The sequence below is a fragment of the Colossoma macropomum genome, unplaced genomic scaffold (genome assembly GCF_904425465.1).
Source record: "Colossoma macropomum unplaced genomic scaffold, Colossoma_macropomum, whole genome shotgun sequence".
In the NCBI taxonomy this organism is placed as follows: Eukaryota; Metazoa; Chordata; class Actinopteri; order Characiformes; family Serrasalmidae; genus Colossoma; species Colossoma macropomum.
The window spans coordinates 8561978-8586988 of NW_023494802.1; the positions used below are offsets into that span (position 1 = coordinate 8561978).

General features: G+C 43.0%; 1 protein-coding gene across 11 annotated transcripts in view; it reads right to left on the reverse strand.

Annotated features, from left to right (window-relative positions):
- Positions 1–436: 436 nt before the first annotated feature.
- casz1 (castor zinc finger 1) overlaps positions 437–25011 on the reverse strand; it is a 230770-nt gene continuing 206195 nt past the window's right edge. For 9 of the 11 annotated variants that reach the window (XM_036591368.1, XM_036591373.1, XM_036591369.1 and 6 more), the window contains 14 exons: positions 24675–24839; positions 22209–22381; positions 20916–21778; positions 14637–14769; positions 14025–14088; positions 12939–13102; positions 11477–11599; positions 10947–11264; positions 10024–10222; positions 8574–8745; positions 6562–6710; positions 5985–6219; positions 3794–4138; positions 437–2839 (listed from right to left, as the gene is read on the reverse strand). In XM_036591368.1, coding sequence (XP_036447261.1) covers positions 1578–2839; positions 3794–4138; positions 5985–6219; positions 6562–6710; positions 8574–8745; positions 10024–10222; positions 10947–11264; positions 11477–11599; positions 12939–13102; positions 14025–14088; positions 14637–14769; positions 20916–21778; positions 22209–22381; positions 24675–24839 — 4365 coding nt within the window. In that variant the 3' untranslated portion in view covers positions 437–1577. Of the gene's footprint in view, positions 2840–3793; positions 4139–5984; positions 6220–6561; positions 6711–8573; positions 8746–10023; positions 10223–10942; positions 11265–11476; positions 11600–12938; positions 13103–14024; positions 14089–14636; positions 14770–20915; positions 21779–22208; positions 22382–24674; positions 24840–25011 lie in introns of those variants that run through there. The other 2 variants (XM_036591375.1, XM_036591376.1) reach the window with 2 other exon arrangements.

Sequence of the window (25011 nt, forward strand, 5' to 3'; positions counted from 1 at the left end):
GCTCAACCACAGCTTTTAGAAAGAGAAAACAAAGCCTGAAACATTGTTTTCTGTCTGTATCGTTCAAACGAGCACACACTTCCGGAGCATAGCTTCAGCATCTCTTACGGCGATCCCTCCGAGATGCTCTCCTGCATTTTTTTCTGTCCATCCTCTGCCGAGAAAGTCTCTCCTTTTATAGCATATATATATGAGGCTTCTAAAAAATGAAGCTTCAACCGTAGACTCCAACTGTGAAATTTTCTCACAACTTTTTTTTCATGCTATGCAATTTGTAATCAAAAGAAGGAAGAGAACAAAATTACCTACAAGCTACTAGATCTTCCCTACGCTCAGAGAACACGTGTTCTGTTATGTCTGATGGATACTTGAGTGCGTTTGTTAGTCCATAGAGAGCAGAGGAGCCGTCACGGAGTCCCTTTCCCAACCCCATCCCCCCCCCGGACAGCAGCACCAGCAAGTACTCACGATCCTCCCCAGTCCATTTCTTCTGCAGTGACAAACACCAGTGTCCACTGGTCACGCCTCTGCAATCGGACAGTAATGCAATGACGACAGTGACAGCAATAACAACAACAACGAAAAAAGCATTAATAATGCAATGATGCAAACAGTAACAAAACGTCTTAAATAGAGGCTCGAGTTTCTAAACTCTATACAAAAGTGCACTATCAATATGCAATGCCAAAAGGGTCCACATTTCAAAAGAGAGAAGGAAAAAAAATCGAGTGAGAGCTAGCTTTTGGTGTGGTGCGTTCACTGAGAGAGACGTTTTATGGCCTACAGCTTGCAGTCACTGGTCACTGTTTTGTCCCGAAGAGACGGAGCTGAACTGTCCACATGGAATGGAGCCTATGACACAACTGACCATGAGAGAACATTTATGTGAGAACTGTGATTATCGAAAAATAAGCATTAAAAAAAGAATCAAGTGTTAAACGGAAAAGCATAAAAGCCAAAGCACTGATGCAGGCCCCTGCGCTAATAAAATAATAATAATAATAATAATAATAATAATATTACAGGATGTCATGAATCTGTTGTTTTAGCACATTCGTTTAAAAAAAAAAAAAACTCCCCCTTTGTATTCAAAGCGTGCCATTTCTTTCAATTGGTACAAGGGTTCTGCAGTTCAGTGACTGCACTTTAAAATGTATATTAACATCCACACACATCTACCGTATATAGATATTCATATATAGAGATTTTTTTCGTTGTTATTTTTTCCACACACAAAAAGTAACAAACAAAATAGAATAAATTAAAGTCAAACATGCACGCACACACAAAAAAGACTGATGTGTAGGAAAATGTTTACATTGCCACCCATGTGTAAAAGACGGCCTCGCCTGTCTAGTTTCTGTTCAGTTTTTTAATGCATAATTAAATTAATAATGTTGGTCATCGTGTAAACATCATAATAAATCATTTTGGGCCTTCACTTTTCTTGCGTAATTGTTGTTTTCTTGTCATCCTCCATGACTCTAAGCATGATAAACGAGGCCACTCAAAACTCGGGATTTGTTCATAGCGTACAGGGACTGTTTCTTCCTATTGGAGTTCCTATACAGCGTCAATCACAGGTCAGCCTCGGGTTCCTCTTTGTCCAGTTGGGAAGTGTCAGCATGGTTCATGGAAGCATCAAAACTCTCACTGTTGTCTTTTTCACCGTCCGGCTCAGGCATGGAGTCGTCGTACGAGTCTGTGTTCAAATCTTCTTCTGGCTCCTCTTCTTCATCCTCTTCATCTTCCTCTTCCTCGTGCGCGGTGGGCTCTTCTTCAGGCGACAGCTCATCCTCAGGCTCGCCAGATGTTCTGGTGGTGTCGTCTCGGGGGTGTCCCAGGCTCATGATGGGAGCGTTGGGTGTGGCCCCAGGTGCAGTGGTGAGGGGGTCCCGCTGGAGCTTCTTGCTAAGATCCAGGGAGTCGGCCAGGCCCAGGCCGACTGCGTTCTTCAGGAAGAAGAGCGAGCTGCTGGTATCTGTGCCCAAGTTCAAGGAGCTGTCCAGGTTGACCATGGGGCGATGATGCTCAGGGTACTCACCCATGCCTGGAGGAAGGTAAATGGTTGGCCCACTGCTGTGGGGCAGCCCCTGGGCCACCCCGGGAGAGGTCGGGGGCAGATTCAAGGACGAAGGAGGTGGGACAAGTCCCATCTGGTGGTGGCCTTCTTGGTTGGGTGAGACGGAGGGAGGCTCACCTCTTTCTTGCTTTTCATGCTTGCGTTTGTGGGAGTCCATCTGGGACATTCCAACCACCGTATGCTTGCACTCAGGGTAGGTGCAGTGGAAGTGGGAGCACTTGAGTTTGTACTTGCAGTCAGCCACCTCGCAGTCGGCACTGGAGCTGAACTGGCAGAAGCCAGCGGCGCTGATCACGTCCTGTTTGCCGTGGTGTTTGCGGTGCGCCGTCACCTTGGTGCTGTCCGTGCAGCGGAAGCCGCAACGCAGGCAGTGGAAGTGTGTGCTGTTGCCAGAAAACTGGCAGTCGGCGAAGCCACAGCTAAGCGATGACTTGAAGCGCTTGAAGTCATCCAGCACTAGGTTGTCCACGCGGTCGTGGTGCTGTGCGTGCTTGTACATGTGTGTGCGGCCACAGAACTTGTAGCCGCAGTTCTCACGTGTGCAGTGGTAGTGGGTGACCTTCAGTGAGAACTGGCATGCTGTGTCCTTGCAATCCTCATACAGGTCGTAGCGGCGGAAGCCCTCTAGCATCATGCCCTCATCCAGCATCTTGCGAGACGAGGCCGTCTTGCGACGCTTGCCGAAAGGTGACATGTCCTCGATGATCCAGAAGCGCTTCTTGGCGCCGGTCGCTGTGGGGATGGAGATGGTGTTCCCTAGAGAAGTGAAGAAGAGATAGAAGTGACTCATGAGGCCTGCTGTACTGAGGCAGCTATGAAGCTACTATTTCTGGCTATGAATAAAACCACTGCTGAGGTGGAATGAAGAAAAAGAGGCCTTGGCTCTAGTCACGACTAAAAGCACATACTCATATTTTTTAAAGCTAATGTGGTTCCAAACTATGCTATAACATTATTTCATTGGTGTCATAAGAAAACCTTGTAAGCTAAACAACCACTGTTTAGATTGTGTAAAAAGACATTCTAAAAAGTAATTTCTTACAGATTTTCACAGGTTAAGAATGTTTTTCCTTCTGCTATTCAGTTACTGTTTCAGAGATATGAGGTTTACTCGCAGCAGCGATTTTATTATGATAATAGGATATTATGGTATTCTCTGCGTAGTGGAGGTGTAAAGACAATGAGTCCATACATTCCTCTCTTTGTTTCTTTGTGCAGGTGGCATGCTTTAGTGAGCAGCCCGAGGTCACAGCTGATGGCATGATCCCTGTCCAGAGGGGTAGGGCTTCCATAAAACCCTGGCACAATTAAGATGGGAGTTTTACCACTGCCCACTAATGAAATACACAGTTTGAAAATATACCAGTTACTATTTAATTTGTGTGAACATTTAATGATGAATTAAGCAATACAAATGGTCAAAAAATGGTCCAAAGTGAAACCTCATAAAACTTTTTTTTCAGGGACATGAGGTTTTCTTATGACAATGATGATACAGTAACAGAAAGCATAACAAACAGATCGACCTAAGATCAATTTTTTAACTTTTTTGTCTGTTAAAAAGTTTAAGGTTAAAAAGTTTTAAAAAGCATTTTTTTGCAAATTCTCTTCCAGCAATTGACTGCATTTGGGACTAATGATGCTAAACTATGTACGCCTAAGCCAGTCTACTCTAAAGCTGCAGAGTTCTGTCGGAGGTGGGATAGGTACCTGCAGCATCCTGCACTATAGGGACGTCATTTTTAACCGGAGACGGAGTAGCAATGATGGGGCTGAAAGCTGGTGTGTTGGTTGGCATGACAACACTCCGAGTGGCTCCAAGAGAGGCGCTGAGCAGAGAGTATGAGACACAGGATGGAGAAAGGAGGTATGGGAGCGAGGGGAGAGGAGGCCGCAGGAGAGTTGGAGGGAAAGATGGAGGCTGGGACTGGAGCGGAGCCTGAGGCTGGGGTGGAGGAGGTGGAGGAGGAGGAGGTGGAGGAGGTGCAGATTGAGAAGTGGGAGGAGTTTCAGCAGAGGGAGTGGAAGCAGGAGGAGGGAGCTGACAGCCTGGTCCTATAGAGACAAGGTGCCAAGGGGAAGTGGAGGGGAAATAGGAGGTACAGACAGACAGGTGCACACAAAAACAAACACAGACACATCCACACACACAGGGAATGGGAAGTAGAAAGGGAAGAGATCAAATAATGAAATACCAAAAGCCAAATGACAACAAAAAAGGAAAAAAATCAAACAGCCAAAAGCAACAGTGATGAGAATGAAAGATAATATTTTGAAGCCAAATGGTGAAACATTTAAATCATTCCAATGCAGGAAAGGCCAGATTCAAATAGCAAAAAGCCCAGATTTAAGCCCAGAGAAACTGTGTGCTTGTCCCAGAATGACATCAAGTGCATGGTGTAGGTGGATATTATGAGAGTGCGATGCCTCTGTTATGGAGTTGCCACAGGGATGGCATTAATGTGAGGAGGGTGCGTGGAGGACTATATAATAAATTTACTGCTCCATAATTTGATAAGTGTCATTACTGTGGAAAACATTTGCTGGCTCTGATGCTTCATGGACAAGTTGTTGTGTTTATGAGACACAACTACAAGCAGGACGAGCGACAGTGGAAAAGTACAGTGGAGGCAATTTTTTTCTTTTTCTTTTTTTATCACCACTTCTCATCAGGGGCATAAGGCCCAAAGGACTTAAACACACAGTGATGCTGTTAGGTCTGCACAGTTCAACTGATTAACTGACATTTGCACATTTGAAAGTTTGTTTCAGTGGATAGTGGTTTGTAATAGAGATGCAGTGATACAGAATTCCTGGCCCAGTAATGGTCAATTTCCATTTTTTGCACATTCCTACTATAATCCATGTATGAAATGCAGTCAGTGTAAGGCAGGTTGCAACTGGATGGAGATACTATATCGATTAATATTATACAGCCAAATAAGACATGACAATTGATGTAGATTTGTGTACACCCCCAGGCAAATTACGTTTTCTTGACTTTCTATGTAAAAATAAGTTAACACATCCTCCACAGGGTACATTTGACATTTGCCATTTCTCTTGAAAGTGATATTGCACTATTTCTGTTTATTTGCCAAGTCTAACATATAAGCAACATAAAGTATAAAAATGTGCCATAACTTTTGCACAGGCCACATTTTATGTTTTTTTTTTTCCAAATATTTTAAACTCAACAGGAGTAACTGTGCATTACATGTGCAGGAGTGTGTTCTCTGTAGAGGATGTGAACTTATTTTCACTTGACTAATTTTCACAAATCAACAAAAAGTCATTTGAATAGGAGCACCTAAACGTTTGCATACGACTGTATATATTTAGTACAGCAACTTCAAAGAGTGGCTAAATGTAACATTAGGGCTAAGCACAACAGTGGATGCCTGCCTGAATGGGGTATCAAACTTCAGTCTTTATTTTAGTGAGTTTGGAATGAACAGAAATGATGAGCAATAATGTGTGTGTGTGCGTGTGTGTGTGTGTATATATATATATATATATATATATATATATATTATATATATATATATATATATATATATGTGTGTGTGTGTGTGTGTGTGTGTGTGTGTGTGCCAGTACATGCACAAATACAAATAGGGCAAGTTATCGGTTTTAATGATCAACTGTATTTCCAACATTGGCTGCATAATAAGTCAATTTTCCCAATTATTTGCAAAAAGTACATCAGTCACTGTTATTACATTGTAGGGGTGCATTATATGTTACAACACTGATCAGTAAAAGCCAGTCTTGAGCTTTCTATTTATTTCCTAATCAGTAAGCTAATGATAAACGTCAATGTTCTTTAATGTTGAACTAAATCTAAAGATTGATGATGATGATGATGATGATGCTGATGGAGATGGAGGAACCTCCTCACCTGCAGGGGAGCTGTCGTTGCCCACTGGGGTACTGGTGCAGCTGCGGTCCTGGTTAGACGACTCTGAGGAAAGGCCTAGTGGGCTTCCTCCACCCATGTAGTCCATGTAGTCATCATTCTCCTCCATCATGTTGGAGAAGCCGGTGGTCAGGCTTGGGTGGCTGGCTATAGTGCCAGACGAAGCCAGGCTGGCCATATGCTGCATCTCCTCCGACTGGTGGCCATGAGGGCCCACCTACAACACAGCAAACTCAGCATTCAGGCACAGAGAACAGTGCAGCAAACAGTGAAAAACAGATACTTTGACCAGTAGCTGTGGCAGCTTTTTGGGTCAGACTCATCAAAGGCTTTTTTGCAAAGCAGTTTTCTGTGCATGATAAGCAACTGCAACTTATCAAACGCCTCAATCAGTCTAGTGTTTACTTCCTCTTTGTGCTTCAGCAAAGCTGTTATTTATGAGCATGTTACGAGCCCTTTATAGCATTTTTCTGAACACAATGAAAAAGGGTAAGAACGTCTCCATAAATGTCAGTGAAGACTGTTTTCAAGCTGGACGTTTAACAGTAAATTTGCACACCTGAGATGGAACCCGGTCAAAGTTCTTCCCCAGCATCCTCCTCATGTGCTTGCGGGCGTGGGAGGTCATCTGGTGCTTGAGCAGGAAGGAGAACATGCAGCCCTCGCGGATGCAGTGGAAGTGGCTGTTCACCTGGTTGTACTTGCAGCCTGCACGACAGGGAGGAAAGCATTACTTTCTATTAGCGAAACCCATCAACAGCCAAACTCCTGCTTCAGACACCACATCTAGCACTGATTCTCAATAAGGTGATGATGAGCATTTGGAAAGCCACAGCAGATGAGTCCAGTCCTTATTACTTTCTCTAGAGTGTCACACTGAGAAAGTGGAGCTTTTGAAGATTAGACCTGTGGTGCTCTTTATTACAATGACATCTTTTATTCAATTTGGAATTTACATAAATACATTCTGCATTTGGAGAGGCAATAATGCACAACCCTGCAAACCAAAGTAAACACACAATTATTTCCATATTAAATTCATTTTTCACAACCTATCTGTTGTTATTGTATCTATTCAGTTCTCCCCTTTTTCCACCCTTTTTTATATGGAGGCCCTACAGATTTTAATTGCTATATGTTTTCAAATTAAATGACTTTTTGTGGGCTAATCAAATAATGTAGGAAGCTAGTATTAATTTATTGTGAATAATGCACACAAAAAATAATTGAATGAGTAACATGCGGGGCAGGTGCCGACTTGTCCGTTACCATGGCATCCACGGTGCAGCACAACAAGCCGCTTGTCGTCAGATTGCCTTTGTACACACAGGCGATATACTTTAAACAGAGGGAGTTGAGCAAATAAGAATGACATGCTAAAATATCAAGGCTCTTTGTGCCACTGCATCCTGGTAACATCATCACCAGCGCTGTGTTTAATGCTGCTGCCATGGATACAACTCTCCCAGTCCAGCTGAACCATCAATTTTTTATGTCTCCGCCGCTTGCTTTTGTAATGCGCTCTTTTTTTAACCTGCTAAACAATGATGCAGTGGGGAATTGAGATGCTACAAACCAGGGGAGTTTGGTGTCACTTTTGGCTTAGTTTCCTCTCTACCGCAAAGTTTCTCTTTTCCTTCTCTGCAGAGGAGGGGAGGAGTGGGGGAGAAAAAAAACTTTCAATTTGCCTGTGTGATGATGATCGAGGCTTGAAAAAGAGCAACACAAACAGACCGAGCTAGACAGGCACAGTAATTAACAAACATGTGTAATTGCTCATTCCTGACAGGTTAAATATACCCAAGAAAACAGCCTCTGTTTGATTGCTTACTATAAATACTGAAGTATTAATGTATGACAATAAGGCAGACACCATTTTTCTTGGGCTGATCTTAATCTAGATGAAATATCCCCAGCTTTACAATTTGCAGCACCCAAATTATTAACACAGGCCAAACGTGGTGAAATACATACAGGGTCTAGCCAGGGGACTTCTTCTGTGGTACTGTGACTGTATAGTGTTAGCTACTACAAGACATCCACAGAAGACTACATCAGTGAGCTGATACTAATGGGGTAACAGTTACTGGGAAAGCTCTGCAGAATTCAGTGAAAAGGTGTGAGGCACGCTGCTTTCGTGCCATGTGCATTGCACTGTAATGGTGTGACAATTAGCGTGTCAGTGGAGGGAACAGCACTTTTCCTCTGCCTGCTGGAGTGTGTGGAAACAGTGTGTTCGCAGCAGGCGACCGTATTGATGCGGAATTACTATTACATCATCACTGATCTGATTTCACACCTTCTCTCCTCCATCCTGCTCCGCTGCTGTCTGTGACTGCACCGCTGGAATGGAATGGGGGCTCAGATAAAGAGAGGGTGTCTGGAAATATTGATCTTTAATGAGAAGACAATGACTGAAATAATGAGGTGTGTAGGAGGCCTCAGTTGTGATCTTATGCTTCATTTTTACTCCCGAATACGTAAGGGAATATAATGACCAATGTTAAAAGCAGCAAATGACGATGTCTCCGAATTATCCAACATATCCGATGTGCCAGGTTTTACACTTACCGAGACGGCCGCACTCTTCTCTCTTGGTGAAGTATTTGAAACCGTTGGCTGCGCGTCTCTCTGCTTTCTCATGCTTTTTGATGTGCCAGGGCAGCTTGGTGGTGATGTTGGTGACGAAGAAGCAGCCGGGTCTCAGACAGTGGTAATGGCCCCTCATCCTGAACTCACAGTGCTGAAAGGAGAAGTGACAAGAAGGAGACATAACCAATTAATTCCCATCTACTGCTTTTTGTTCATAGTGTAATTTCTCAACAAATTTGTCACATTTGTCACAAACAAACACATATTAACAAAGATGAAAATTCATAGATTTTTCTGCCATTTTGAGTGAGCAAACAAATAAACAGGAATACACTTTATACTTCTGTGGGCCTTAATTTTTAGTCTGATAAAATAAATCATTAATAAGCGTTTCCATAGTGATCTGCATCTGCATTTGTTTGCATGCCTGCTCAGGAACTATCACAGTACATACAACAATAAAGGCAGCATGGTGCTTCTTTAACACAGTGATAGAACACGCAATAGCTCCAATACCACATGCTGATCCATTTTACTATGACCAACATGGACAATAATGTGCTACTACTCTGGGGTATATTTTAATGAGTCTCTGAATGCACCACTTGTAAGACATCGGGAAGGAGACCTTCTTTAACGTAGACAATTATTAGACGCTGCGTTCATTTGCAGGCATTACTTTACTGACCATCTTTTGAGCCAAAAATTAACAATGACAATTGTTCTGATAAGCCTTCACTGCACCCTTCTAAAAGAGAACAGGAAGTAGGTTATACCCCCTCATTAAGTCCTTCTCTTTCCTCTATTTCAGGCCACATTACAAACGCCGTCTAACTGACCAGCTCTGTTAGAAATTTTAGGCTCCAGGGCCAGTCACTGACCCCACCACAAGCTCCTCATTTAGATCACTTGGAGAATCCTATGCTTCATACGGCCTGTCATCGACTTATTTAGGTAAGAGCATTCCCCTCCTGCATTGTAACCTGCTTCCAAACCACCATCTGTTTGCCGAGAGGCTTCTCCCTCAGGAGCCGACAAACAGGATCTACTCTGCTCAGGAGAGAAGGAGGGGGGTTTAGGAGAGAGGGGACGGGGCGCATAAATGAATGCATTTAAACAGGTTTGGCTCCAAATAAGGGCACGGGAAAGAAGAGGAGTGCTTTGTTCTATTAATGATGACATTTTTGATGAAAAGCCTAGACTTCTTTCTCCTCCCCTCTTTGGAGTATTTAAGTATTTTTCATCTTAATTCTTAAACCATGAGTTAACCAGATCCCATAAATATCTTGTTTTAATCATACAATTGCAGCTGTTTTCTATTTTCCTGCCTTCATGTATGTATTTTCTTTGATATCTAAATGCAAACACTTCTGCAGTTTTAAAGCTTTGGTGCTGCTGCAGCACTGCTAGGCCTGTGCTGAGAGCTCACCTGGTTGGGACAGAGACACTGCAGTGAGTAGTAGGAAAACTGGTCTCGCACGTTCACCAGGCTATTGTTGGGGTTGATGTGGTCCAGGCAATGTGACTCAGCCTTCCCAGAGGTTTTGCACACATACTTGCAGTTGCCAAACAGACAGTGGAAGTGGAATTTATTGGAGTATTTGCAGTCAGTGGCCAGACAAGGGTCACTGGGTGAGAAAAAAATGAGAAAAAAAACAATGAGATATCAAATTTAAATTGATTGTCTGAATAAAATGCAGTTGATGTTTAATATTTATCCTCTCTATGCTGTACCCTCTACATCGCTTCCTGTCAAAATGTATATAGTTTTTTACAATTTTATAATTGTAAAAAGTGAAATGAAGAGACAACGGCCTGTCCAGGCGATGAGTACTATTCTCATTATTAATTCTACTTTCAATGCTCCTATTATTGCTTATATATGTATGTATGGACTCTTTCTGATTGTCTCACTGAATAGACTATTAAGAGAATGTAGTTGATCAGCTGAGACAGGTTTTGTGTTTTTTTATGTAAAGTTTGGCACTGGAGCTACATGACGAGTAATGGAAGCTTATATTCCAGCAATTCACAAACTGCAGCCTGAATTTTTGTTTGTATTTTGGCCAATTTGTTATACATAACAGTATGTCATACGAAGGCAAGCACATTTGAGATTTCTTATCAGCATGATGTGAGGCAAGTGAGTAATGTATAGTGGGGTATAAGCTTCCATTACTTGTTAGTAATATTAGAAATATCTCATAGTTAGAAACTTCAGACAACAAACGTGTCTTGGCTGACTGACTATATCTGGGGTAAGAGGACAAAAAAGAAAATTATGCTGTAAATGCAAGTAATGCTCATCACATTTTCCGAAAAGAGAAGTGTTTTAATCTCAGCTGTACTCACTTGTCCTGGAACTGCAGGAAGCCAGGTTTGACCTGAGGTTTGGCATTCTCCAGTGAGGTGGTGGCTAGTGGGGAAGTGGCAGGCATGTTGGGCATGGTGGCAGGAAGCTGTGGGATGGAACCAGTCAGCTGCTTCCAGGCCAGCAGGGAGGGGGATGAGCCGTAGCCCCCAGACGCAGCCACACTGGGCACCTCCATGGGGGGAGAGCTGGCCATAGAGATGGGGGCAGTGAGCTGATTGGGGGCGCCCTCATTGGAGTCCTTGCCCTCATTGAAAGAGGGCTCTGGTTTAACCTTTAAGTTGGCTCTGAAGTGGAAGCTAATGGGAGACAGAGAGACATCATTACACCCAATTAGATCCACACACAAGGCCAAGATATAGCTGCTAAACATAGCACGTCATTAAAATTACCTTACGATAATGGTGTAAATGAGAGAGTGTGAACGCAAATATGCAAACTCGTTCAGCACAATAAGAAGTATGGAGTCTATTGCACGTTCTAGTGTTTATGAGAATAAATGTGATCTCACTTGGCGTGTTTGATTGCTCCATCCACAGTGCTGAAGAGAGCGCCACAGTCCTCCACAAGGCAATGAAAATGCACCTTGTGCAGGAAGTCACACTGGCCGTCGCACACTTCATCAGTATCATATCTACACAAGGTGTGAAAGGGGATACATGACACATGAGTGAGATAGAAAGATAAAAGTGAGCCACAATACACAGCGCTAGTAAATTTGTTATTGTAAAAATGTCTGTTTTAATTCAGGTCTGCTTTGCAAGTACAAAATCTTGCTTATGACACTGAAAGCTCTTAATTGCCTAGCTCCGACATATTTTACTAATCTGTTGAAGCATTCCAGCTTGTCCAGACTGCTTTACTCAAATGAAGCGGGCTAACTGTAAACTTTTAGGATCACGTACAGCTCAGTTGGTGGAAGACTATTTTCTTATATAGCTCCTAAACTCTGAAATATCATTCAAAGAAAATAAGCAATGCAAGCTCAATAGGTGTCTTTAAACCCAGGTCAAAAACATATTTGTTTAGGTTTGTAAATGTGCTGTTACTGTCATTTAGACTGTAGCACTTACATTTCTGCATAAACACTTTTTTACGAATGAAATAAAACATAATATACAAATAAACATTTATAATTAGCATTATTATTAAGTCTAGTTTAAGAAAATTGGAATGTGTGTAATGTAGAGCTTTAAGTGCATTAGTAATCAAGAAATCAACTGTTCAATTGAGAGGTTGAATTTAGTTGAGCAATTAGAAAGCAATGCAATAATAATACTATGTTTGGACCAGAAGCTGCTGTGACATTTCATCTGGGCTTTGGAACTAAATGTAAAATATCATTTGTCTTGGCCAAGTGTTTTATTTCTACATACCTAACCAGGTACAAACACTGCACATGGCAGTGACAAGCTAAAGATGACATTAAAAAGGTGACAATGACAAAGAGCAGGAGCTGCCTTAACTAGAAACAGAAATCATGAAGGCAGAGAAGAATAATGGACTGTAACACAACAGGCCTTCAACAGGACACTGTGGGAAAAAGGGAGAAACACTTTCGGCAAAAGATGAGCTCTAACCAGTTCCGGTTCTAGAAGGACTTAGTCCAGCATAATTATTGTGAAAAGTAAGAAAACTGAAACATAAAACTGGGTTGATGTAATATATTTTTGTATATTATTATTATTTTATATTAATTTGAAAAGGGGTATGTTGGTACTAAAGAAAGGTTCTTTGACGTGTAACAATAGCGGGACCTTTTTTGATGCAGTACATTGCTGTATATAATACATTTAATATAACTATTTAACAATGCAAAGAACTACTTCAGCACCCAAATGGTTCTTTGAGTTATCATGCTTCTATATCTACATAACCCTCATCTTTAATTCAGAACCCTTGAAGACCCCTTTTTTTTAAGGGTTTACTCCTTTGAATCGGGTAAATTCAGTGCATCACTGTTCTTAGCGTACCTGCGCAAGTACGTCTTCCACAGCTCAGCGGGCTTTTCTGGGGCAGACCTCTTCATCAGCCTGGTGAGATACTGGGCTGCCTCGGAATTCTCAGGTGCTTGGCCCCCTTCCAGCTCTGACTTCATGGTCAGAGCACTGAAGAAGCCCGGGTTCACCTGCGTCATCTGCGCACACAGTGAACAAGCCGTCACACACAGGCGCACATATGCACACACGTGCAGGCGAGCGCAGCTACACAGTTTACAAACACAATCAGCCCCACTTGAACACAGGCCAACATACACATGCCAAGTGTCCTTTGTGTGCGTCTGGGCGTGCTTTAGTGCGCTGGGTCGGAACAGGAGCCCTAAAGACACCCGTGAGTGGGGAGGGTAGAGAGCTTTAGGACGTTTAAACAAAATCAGTCCCCCACCAGAGCTCACAGGCTGCTCTGTGCCAAACCCCATGAATGTGCTTTAGCTATAAGCCCAGGGCACAGTTACATTCAGCCAGAGAGAGAGGGAGGGAGAGAGAGGGAGAAAGAGCTGAGCAGTGCTGAGCCCCAAGGAAAAACACAGTCTGATCCCTCTTTAAATCATCAAGGTAATGGAGCTCACACTCTGCAGCATTTGTATTAGTCAGAAAAAGATGTATGATTAAAACAATGTCCATTTTAATCTCCACAAAAACACACAACATTTAAATATTCGCCCCGTAACGTTTACTCTTTTTAAAAAATGAGGGTGACAGTCGCTCTTTTTTCTCCCCGCTGACTTTTTAATCAAATAATTTACAAACTCCATAAATAAAGATAGAGCGGATGGAAGAGAAAAAGCAGAAAGGAGGAGGAGGAAAAAAATGTGCGCAGAGTTCAAAACAGCTCATCAAAAAACAAACATCTCTATATATCTGGCATGGCACCCAGCTCTTGCTTCATTATATTAATTTGTGAGCGGTAGGCTGAAATTACACTGTATGAAAAATGGCTGGAAAATTTAAATGATACAAACTCATCTTATTAGCGGTGAAACATTAAAAAACAAACAGCCCCCTCTGCGTGTTGCTAATTTGTCTTGAGATGAAAAGCACTTGATGGATGGATCTTACCTTATTCATAAGTGAGGATAAAAGAGATGTATTTGCCGGTGCAGGGTGTCCGTTTGATTCATTACTGGAACGAGCAAAATGAACAATGTTTAGCCAAGATTTGCATGGGAAGAGTAAATATTATTATTTATTTCAGACTCTGTGAATATGCAATGAAGAGATTGAAAAAAGCGCTATATAAATAAGATATAACTTCACAAAGAAAACTGAGTGTGAGGCGGTAAATATCAGGGTTTACATAAACCTCTGCTGACTTTTTAATCAAATAATTAAATTTAAAGAACAACGTGTCGTGTTTCATTTTTGACGTGTGCATAATAAAATGCAGAAAAAAAATATTATGAGGAAATCTTTACAGTTGTGATAGATTTCCTCAAAGGGGGCATTTGTGACAGAGAGAGGGACAGTGTGTAAATCTCCTCCTTGACCATTTTGCAGACCCACCTTGTGAGGCGATTTTAACAAGAGCACTCACACTAATTAACACAATACGGTACTATTCCTGAGATAAATCACAGCACACCGGCCTGGGCGGGTGTCGGGTGACAAGTGGTGGTGGGAGGGGGGTATGTGGATTGGGGGGATTGGGGGGACGCTATCTTAGGGCTATACCTGGGATCTTTCTTGCTCAGGTCGAGGCTGTGCTCTTGCATGGACTCCTGGGAGGCCCCAGAGGTACCGTCCATCGGCTCCTGCTTCACTTGAACCGGATTAAACCGACCAGCCTGAGCCTGCTGCCCATTTCCTGAGGAGAGAGAGGTAGAGAGAGAGAGAGAGAGAGGTAGAGAGAAAGAGAGAGACAACAGAGTTATTGTTGGTCAGCATTATTACCCTGTGATGAGATCCAATCTGACTTATGTCCAGACTGAGGAGAGGACTGGGAGTGATAATTATTGCAGAATTATGTCAAGCCGTCAAGGCATTTAAATGGTGATTGAGAGGCGGGAGGAATGAGGGAAAAAGACTCCTTTTTCAGCGGCCCTTGTCACAATCCATTTGAGGGCCTGCCTCTTAACTGGTCATTACGGCGCACGCTAATGCTGAGGGAAAGTGGCAGGTTCAGACGGACCCTCCCCCTCCTCCCTCTCATCGCCACTTGTCCTTGTTGGCCTGACAACGGACGGCACTCAGCGCCACCGAGCATGCCCGAAAGGAACATCTGCTCTGACCGTCAGATTGGAGGTGACAGCCAATCAGATCAGTTCAAATAGCACGACCTCTCAATCGGTTTTTCAACGTAGGTATGCTGCGAATGTGCTGAGCCAAGACAGGGGGCGTAAGGAGGAGTTTTAAAAAAAAGCAGAAATGATAAAGAAGGGTAAAAAATGCTGACAAGAATGAGCGCCCTGGCTTTTTCCCTAATCCCCAAGTGGTTGAAATATTAATTTGTCCTCAGGCTATACAGAGAAAGCAGGGCCTTTGGTAGCCAGTAAGTGGTATTTTATTAAAAAAAGTAGGAAGAATAACAGCAAAGGCCCTGCTGTAACCTCTGCAGCACTGCTGAGTGCATCAGCAGTGATTGGTTTCACTAGGGGTTCGCCGTTCACCAAGCCTGGCCTGCTGAGGAATAGTGACAGGCAAGGACGCATCACCACTGTCTGCCCTTGGCCCTCAGCAATGTGAAGGTTGAGACAATCACATGCGAAGAAGAAACCCCTACAACAAACTGCTGTGGGTGATGAGCATGCATACACACGCACATACTGTCACTGTTGCAACCAGACCCCATAAACCTTGTTGTATGTACATTGTATGTACCTTTGTACATGAAATGTATGTTAATATAGCAAAATTATTTAAACATTTTGGCGTTTCGATGTTTGAGAAGCAAAGAAAGTTATTCATAGTGGTTTGATGTGAAATGGTTAACTGTAGAGAAACTGACTGACATCTTTATAATGTTGGAGACAGGAACCAGGGGTCTATAAAATATAAACATGTTTTTAAAAAACACATACAGGCCAAAACATTGTCACAGAACTATCTTAAAACAATGTCTCAGGAGTCAGGCAACATATTTGTATCCATTACATACAATAACTGACATTAAGACGTTTGTTTAGTATCACTACTGTGGTGAACAATTCTGACTTGACAAGTTTCTGAATGGAGCACAATGGAGTATTTCACATCAAACCACTCTGAATGACTTTACATGTTAACTATTCAATTATGCACAAATCAATCAGGGGAATTCCCCTTTAATTTCAAGTAATTTTGGACCATTTATACTGGTCCATTCGTTGTGAGGTTCTGATATGACAGATGTAATACATAGCCACTGCAAACCCCAGATGTCGGTGCTGATCCTTGTGGTGTAAGTGTATCATCACTTTCAAATTTTCATTTTCTATTCGTGATGAATTGTTCACTCGATATAAAGGGTAAGTTTTCAAATGGCAGAAAAAAATAAACCTAAAAAAAAAAATCTGTAATTACGAGTGTGTAATTTCTTATGACAGCAATGATATGCTCACGTCACAGGTACAAAAAGGGGGAAAGACAAACCATGACTCATTTGGTGCAACTGCCAGAGGCGCGCCACATCCTAACACCACCAGAGGTTCATTCGCAAAGTCCACTGTGCGGCTACTGCTGCAAAATCCCCATCTGACTAATGATTAACAGAGCTCAGTCCTCCCTGCCCAGCCACCCCTAAAACAAGCTAGCTAGCGATCCTTTCAAGCAGCCAAACTCCCAGCATGCTCTCTGATCAGTTTCTACTACAGGAAGCCAGCGCACATCAAACCATAGCCAGCGTACTCCCTCTCCTTTGGGCTGCCTCTGAGAATGAATTGCCTGAAGTTAAAAAAGGACAGTTAAATAATGACCATGCGAGAGGGAAGTCATTAAATCCTTTATCAGCCTTGCAGTCTCCATGACAAACTCACTGATAATCTTAGAGAGAGAGCGGGTGGAGGGTATGTTTTGAGGGGGAGGCGTCTGATCTCAAAGCAGCATTTTTCTGGAAATTATCCAAGAATAATGTTCTAGCGTGTAATTACTCCTGCTAAGTTACCAAGCTTGTGAAAGATCATTTGTACTGTATGTCTAATTAGCGAACCCTTTAGATTCCAGGATCTGCAGAAACACTCAAGGGTAAGCTGGCGTGAAACCTTGATAAAGCAGCGAACGTTCAACAAGGAGACTATGACACCTGGATGAATTAGCAAGTTACTTGTCACCGCAGAGTCCTGCAGAGATAGGCTCAAACTAAACCATGTTTGCTTGTGCAACGACTGTCAACTCAGAAAAAAAGAGAGAGAAAAAAAAGAAACTGCCAGAAAATAGCCGCAGTAAACATTGTTCACTCCTTTCTAACGCTGAGCCCTGACCACATCCTCTTCATATTTTACACAAATGTCCTGTTCACACGCTGTTTCTGAGCAAACGCGTAAAATTAGCAATGACACGTTATGATCTGCACTCACAACTCTGCCTGGTGTGGGATTTTTTTCTCTACCTTTTTTTTTCATTTCTCAAAGGTATCTAAATTAAACACAAGACGTTCTCGCTATGAGCTGGTGAGCTGCTTCATGTTGAAGTGTGAAGTTTTGAATTACACACACACACACACATGCACACTCTCTCCGGTGAAGGGAAGTCGCACCATCTGTGGCTCCCCGCCCCCCTGTCCCATCACATGGACCCCATCCCACCCCTCAGAAGTTGTGTGCCCCTTCTCTCTCTTTTGCAGGGCTCAGCTCTCTCTCTGTGGGTTGCGGGTCTACCTGCAGCTCCATACCTGTAAAGGCCCCAGAGGCGGAGTTTGTGACAGGCTACACGCCCTCCAGCAGCTGCCCCAGCTCTCTCCGGACCCCCTGCCTCACCCTGCTTCCATCCCATTCCCCCCCAAACATAGACCCTACACCATGCTGTCTTTACTCACACCTGTTCAAGACCCTACTACAAACATGCATTGTTCAGAAGCCTACATTCCAGTCTACAGATGCAGGTACACCTATCATGCAGAAGTTTCAAATCACTTCTACGAAAGTCACATCAATTCATTTTTGTTATTACATATGGAATAAAACATATCGCTGTTGTCGGAAGAAAACCTTATATCTCCAAAACGGTAACTTTACAGGACAAGGAAAAAAACCTATGTTACTTTTAATGTAAGTCAATGGAACCAGAATTTTTTGGTCATTTTTTGGTCAGAAAGTCATTTTGGGCCATTTCTTTTTGACATTTATCATGATATTTACACACAATGTAAAGTACAACAGGCATTTTCTAATTATGTCAAAAACTGAAAAATGACAAAAACGGAGATAGGAGGTTTTCTTCTGACAGCAGAAATATATTAAACCAGGGCAGGTCTTTTAGGCCCTCAGAGAAGGCCTGATGCTGTCTGTGAAATAAAAAATGAATGAAGGAAAAATGAATGAATGAAAATAGAAAATGAATTCCTGAAATGCCCAACAGATTTTTTTATCTGGTGTATGTAGGTAGATACAGCCAGGTGAGCTTTCACATTGGTTAGGACTTCAGGAGCTGAATTCAAAGCTGAACTGGTGGGACCAATTTTGTGAAACAGAAAGCCGGCAACCCAAATGCTAAGAATAGCCGTTTTGTCCTTACAACAAAAATCTACCTTTTAACCCCAACATGTCCATTTTACCATCTTGGCTGTAAATATGTCTCAGTATGTGCTGATGTACTAGTATAATGTTAGGCTAAAAACATAACAAAATCGCAGACTTACTTTGCTTTGCTTTAAGCTTTAGCTCAGTTATAGCCGCTTTTCTCACATCTCCAGCAGGAAATGTTTCTGCAAAAGTAGTACAGTTTCTTGTAAAATATCTCTCTGATGTGAGCTTCTCTTCACCAGCTTCTTGTTCAAATTTTCCCGTTCCACTTTAAATGGCACCTGAGGCTGTAACTGCTGCAACATTTAAGGTGGAACGGGGAAAATTCAAACAAGAAGATGACTTCATCTTTGCCACTTTTCAGTGTGTGACAGCTTCTGATTGCAGATTGAATGTATCAGGAAACCAGCTGGAGTGATTATAAATGCAAATAAGTCAATTCGGTTCAAATCATCGATGTTCATCTTTAATCATTCTCTTTGCCCTACTAGCTACTAGCTAGACGAGATTGTTGTCTGCGTTGCCATGGTGACCAGCAGTCTGCACGCCAACCATCAGGGTTAAAAGGTGGTGAATTAGCAGATATACATTAACTCCAGTGTTTAAGACCATTTATTATTAAAACTGTTAGAATGATCAGCAGCGCTTCATTTTACTGCAAAGGTTTTTGATTTTTAGATTTTTACCTAAAAATCTAACTCTGCCATGGAGACGCAACAGGGCAGTACAAGAGCTATATATTGCTGACCCATGGTCTAGGCCTTCTGGAAGTACAAGTGGTAGCCTAACCAATGTGTTCGAGTCAGCTGTTTAAAAATAGTGGCAGCGGCAGCTCTATGCCAGACCCCCTTGCCGAAGTAATCACTGTAAAACTGCTGCATACATGGTAAATGTATGTTTAACTTCATTCTCAATGCTACACAGCTTTCTCAGTCCTTTTAGAATCATCTTCAGGTTCACTAAAAGCATACCAGCTCTATAATACACCTAAAACACACATACAAATGGAGCAGACCAACAATCACACACACATACACACACCTCTCTGGAGTGCTGAGTCATTTCTGCTTCAACAATTTCAGTTATCATATCAGTCTGCATAAAAAACTGCTTTATACCTTCAATTTCTCAACTTAATTTTATTCAGGCTCCATTTGGTCGGAACGAGTGCATGCTCAGATAAGAGGCTGATGATGAGGAAGCATGTAGAACACAGACTCTGGGAACCTCCTGAGAATGCTATTAGAGGCGGCTTTACAGGGGCCGCTCACTACCACTACAGCACTTATCTGCTAATGGATTGTGGGTATCAAGGCAATGATCACTGCAATAAAGGGTCTAGGGCAGCAAACCAGCCCCTCAATATTTGCCCTAATCCTGAAATCAGAGATTTGTGTACTGTCTGTGGACCAAATGAGCCGATGGCCCATGAGTGCCCTTTTAATGTCAGACAGACAGAAAGAGAAAGAGAGAGAGAGAGAGAGAGAGCAAGAGAGGAAGTGATGGTGGTAGCAAAAAGATGGGACAAGCTAGCTTGCCCTTCCTTTTCACGGCTTCCAAGCCTTTTTTTATGCTTTCTAACAAAAATGATTAGAAAGGCTATGTCAAATACTTCCTATGTGGAACACAGACAAGATCCCTTTTTTAGTTTCTGTTGTACCATTACATTTATGCAGACTAGGTGCATAATAAGTCCTGTTTAATACGATTTAGTGTAGTGCAATATGTAAAACGTTGAATCAAAATCGCTGAACTCAAAGTTTTTCAAAGCATTCTATAATATGGCACTACTGGTGCTTTTTCTCTGTTTCAAACCTCACAAAAATTAAGTATTATGATGTAAATATCCTGTATTGTGAAAAAGTAATGTTATGTTATATTTTTGTCACATTGTGCACCCCTAATGAGAAGATCCTCATATTGTTCTAAATACAGTAACCATAGAACGGTGTAAAACTGGTATTCATACGATTCTATAGTTGGGATAATCCTCTGTATGACTGTCAAATATTACTGTCTTAGTCTGTTCAATACTGGACTATGTATACTGCTGTAACTGTCTGTCAATGTCTTGCACTTTAGCATATGTCTACACTGTCTACCTGCACTTGCGTATTGCTGTTTTTTATTAGGTGAGCTGCACCGTTGAGAACTGTGAGAAAGCTCTTCCTCATGCTGTTTTTTGTATAATCGCAATGAAGTTAAATTTAATCGAGTTGAGCTGTAGAGAAGAATGATATGCTAGCTCATTCGGTAGTGACCTGTGGGATGCACAAGTGTGCTGCAGTGCACTAACCTGTCTCCGGATTGCTGGCAGGGTTGAGGGCGGCAGCAGCCAGCCTGGCCATCATGGGGGATATCAGGCCCTTACTGGCAGAGATCTTCTCCATGATGGAGGAAGCAGCATAGGAGCTGGGTGTGGAAGCAGGAGGCAGCTCCCCTGCTGAGCTGGAGCTTGGGGCCTGGGAGTCCCGGGGTGTGGAGTGCACTCCAGAGCTGGCTGCAGAGATCATGCTGGCAGCAGTGGGAGGTAGCTGCAAGGGCAGCCTGGGCAGGAGCGGGAAGAAAGGGTTGGAAGCCCCACCCAGGGCGCTGCTGGCCATGGCCAGGGCCACTGGCATGTTGCTGGGCAAGGCCTGGGACAGCAGGGTGGACATACGGCTGGCCGGGGGCAGGGCTGTGGTGGGTTTCACGCTATGGCTGCTGGAGGCCACTGCGGTGGTGGGCGTGGCCATCAGGTGTGGCATGGTGGAAGAGGGCTGCTGCTGGGTGGTGGGCGAGGCGCTCAGGCTGGAGTTCTTGCTGCTGATTGCCGAGAAGTCCACCAGGTCGTCGTTACTGGACTCCTCCTGCTCCTCCTTGGGCAGCAAGAAGGAGGAGGTGAGGCCCAACACTCCGGACGAGCGGATGTGGCGCCGCTCGTGCTTGCGCTTGTGCGAGGTCATCTGGCTGGTGGAGGTGAAGGTGAAGCCGCAACCCTGGCGGATGCAATGGAAGTGGTTGGTGGCCTTACTGTAGACGCAGCCCTCGTACTTGCATTCTTCATACTTGTAGAACTTCTTGAAACCATCCTTGGCGTATGCGTCATCCTTAATGTGATAGCTCTTGTGCTTCTCAATGTCGCACTTGTTCTTGAAGGTGAAGGTGCAGCCGGGGCGTCTAAGAAAAGTGCATAGGAAACAAACGCTGGTTTATTTACTGTTCTTTTATATGGATAGGTAAGGCTGCACAAAATATGGTTTGTTACTATTAATATAATGGCAAATTTGGCCACGGCCATACTGATATCTTAGGAAGCTGCAACATGCATATAAGCCCTAGCACTATAGAAAATGTGTTTTCTGCATGCTGTGAGCATCTTGACCAATCAGTTATTTTGGTCATGCAAGCCAGTCTTTAACTATGTCACATCATTTATTCACCAATGCATTTTTATTATTTCAAAGTATATCACAATCCTAATATGTAACAATACAATTGTAATACTAGCATTCTGTATTTATTGCGCAGCCCTAATGGATACTTTCCAGATATCTACCGACTAGCACTGACTAGGGGACTGAGGACACAGCAATGTAGTTGTCCTCACCTGCAGTGGAAGTGGGTGGTCTTCTGCCCGTAGAACTGACAGCTCACAGTGCCGCAGTCTTCGGTGGCGCGGAACCTCTGGAAGCCATCGTTCATCAGCTGCGCATTCTTCTTGTGGAAGTTTTCATGAGTCATGACATCAGACGTGCTGGTGTACACCTTGTTGCAGCCCACCTGATGGAAATGGGAGAGAAAAAAAGGTACTTTCACTAGAAGTGGAGCAGAGGCGGACGACAAAGTGCAGTAAACATTGTGGGTTTCAGAAGGCTGCAGAAGAGGAAAATGAGTACTCTGCGAAGTGTATGTTGGTGGTTGGATTTCTCTACTCTGCAGGGGCACTGGAAACAACACCTCTGATACAAGAGCAAAAAAAAAGATACTTGGCGATGAACTCGATGTGGGGAGCTCAGAAACTTCTGACCTAAAAAAATGTACTTGAAACATTTTTCAAGATGAGGTTTGTTGAAAAGGGGAACAACTCATGAAATATGAAAACCAAGCTTTCACACCTAAGTGAGAAGGCAAACAAGGTGACAGTGCGATTTTTAATGAACAGGTAGTGCTGTTCCAGGTTGCATGGGCATCATTCTGATGCAACTTCAATTACACAGTGTGATTAATATACAAATATTATCAAGACTGTTGACACAAATATATTGAGATTCCTCCCAATAAGATTAAGCTGGAGTCATGTATATATACTTTTCCGAAGTTATAAATGACATCTATCAATGATTCAGCTAAATGATGTCAGAAGTAGGACAGTTACAGGGCAGTGGTACAAGGTTCAACAAGATCATCTCATCTTGGCCATGTGACTGCACCTATGCTTTTGATTGGTGACTGCACATAACTAGACAAAAAACCCATGTCTGCTCAGTGCAAGCAGATGCAACTGGGTCTTTTAGGGACAACTGTAGTGCAAACAACAAAAACAGCACTAAACCTGCATTGTGTAAGACCGACCTTAATAACTAAGGCAATGCAACTGCAACATAGTGGGCTGGCGTGTGGTTAGAACCTTATTCCATTTAAGGCTTTCCACACATACAGCTCTGTAGTAGAAGAAGACCACTGTCTCTGCCTTGCTTTAACTTGCAGAACAAATGTAAGAGTTGGGGCGAGGGGGGGGCTAGGCACAGGGTCTGTCACTTTCTTTAGTCTGAACCGTTCTGTTACTCAACAGCAGCACTCAGGAGCCCTCCGGGCAGCAGGGAAACACAGACTAATGTTTGAATTAAAACCAGCAATTGTATATCATCCCTGGCACTTTTCAGCCGTGCAAACAGGGCAACTTCACCATATTGAGTCAAACAATGAAAAAAATGCCACTCTGTTTTTTTTCCCTGTAAATCAGGAGAACGGGTGCCAACATCTGCTGGTTCTCAGAGCTGTTAAAACAAGAGCTGAAATGTCTAATAACAATTACGCCGTTAGGGGGGTTTAAAAAGAATATATCTTAAGCCATCTGCCCCTGGACGCTGCTCCCCACAGTGAGAAAGCACTCAGGCCGATGACACCTTGAAAATAAGCAGATGTAAAAAATTAAACAAATCCGGTGGGATATAATCTTCAACTCTCCGCTTGGTACTAAAAGATGAAAAATGTCGAGTTTATATAAACAACTAACCGAATTTTATCCATGCCAATTAAGGAGTGAGAGAGTGCGAGGGGAGCGCAGCGCTGTGTCTTGTTCCTCCTTTTAATTTGTCTTTTATTTACTTTATGACACCTTTTGTCAAACGAATGAAAACTGCTCTTAAATGGTAATTCGGGCCTAATGGAAAAAGTCAAAGTCCTGTAACTTCCTTTTATAGACCTAGGTAAGCCACAGGATCTTGAAGAGCATCTCGATTTGCCTCTCTCTCCCTCTCCCTATAGTTGGCATGGGGAGCAAGGCTTTATTCTTGAGGCCTGTTGTGTGCGACTATATTCCATGACCGGCTCTCCATGCCATCTGATATAGCGGCTATAGTGTGTCATTGAGTAGACATGAAATCCTGCCATTCAGTGGTGGGATCTTTTACCCTGTTTGAAATGGACACTACACATTGTTTCCTTGCTTTTTTTTTTCAAGAATTGTGGACCAAATCAGCATTAAATGCTTCATTCATACATGCCTTGTGTCATTAGTGACCTGGACCCACAAATTCATGCACAAATAGTCACTGTAGAGTAAAACTCTAAAAATATGTTACTGACAACAACAGAAGTCTACTGTGTTTTGATATTTAGTTTGTCACTTTTCTGAAATAAGTGGATAAAATTAGGTCAAAGCCTGTCATAGTACAGCTGCAGGAGGAACACTCAGTCACTTTTCAACCTAATCTCCATCTGCTGCATGTGTAGCATGCGCTCGATTTCCACGGACACTGCCTTCGTGTTTGAAAGCACCTGCAATGTTCAACTTACCTGCTGCAGGTGAATGTGAGTTAATGTGCTTGTGTACAGTAATGCTGATGTTTACCTGCATGCAGTGGTAGTGGGTGCTCTTGCCATTAAGGTGGCAGCCGTGGTAGTAGACGCTGCAGTCATCCAGTGGACTGAAGCGCATGAAGCCGTGCTGCAGGGAGTTGTCCCTCTTCTTGTGCATGTTGTAGTGCCTTATAACATCCTGTTTACTCGTAAATCTCTGTCAACAGCAACACAGAGCAACAGGTTACTGAGGAGCGGTGATGGTGGTGGTGGTGGTGGTGTATGTATATGGAGAGGGTGCGGGGGTGTACTGTACTGTAGGAAACTAGCAACATGTTATTTTATCAATCAGGCAACAGCTGCACAGCATGAGAGCCAACTGGCAGCCA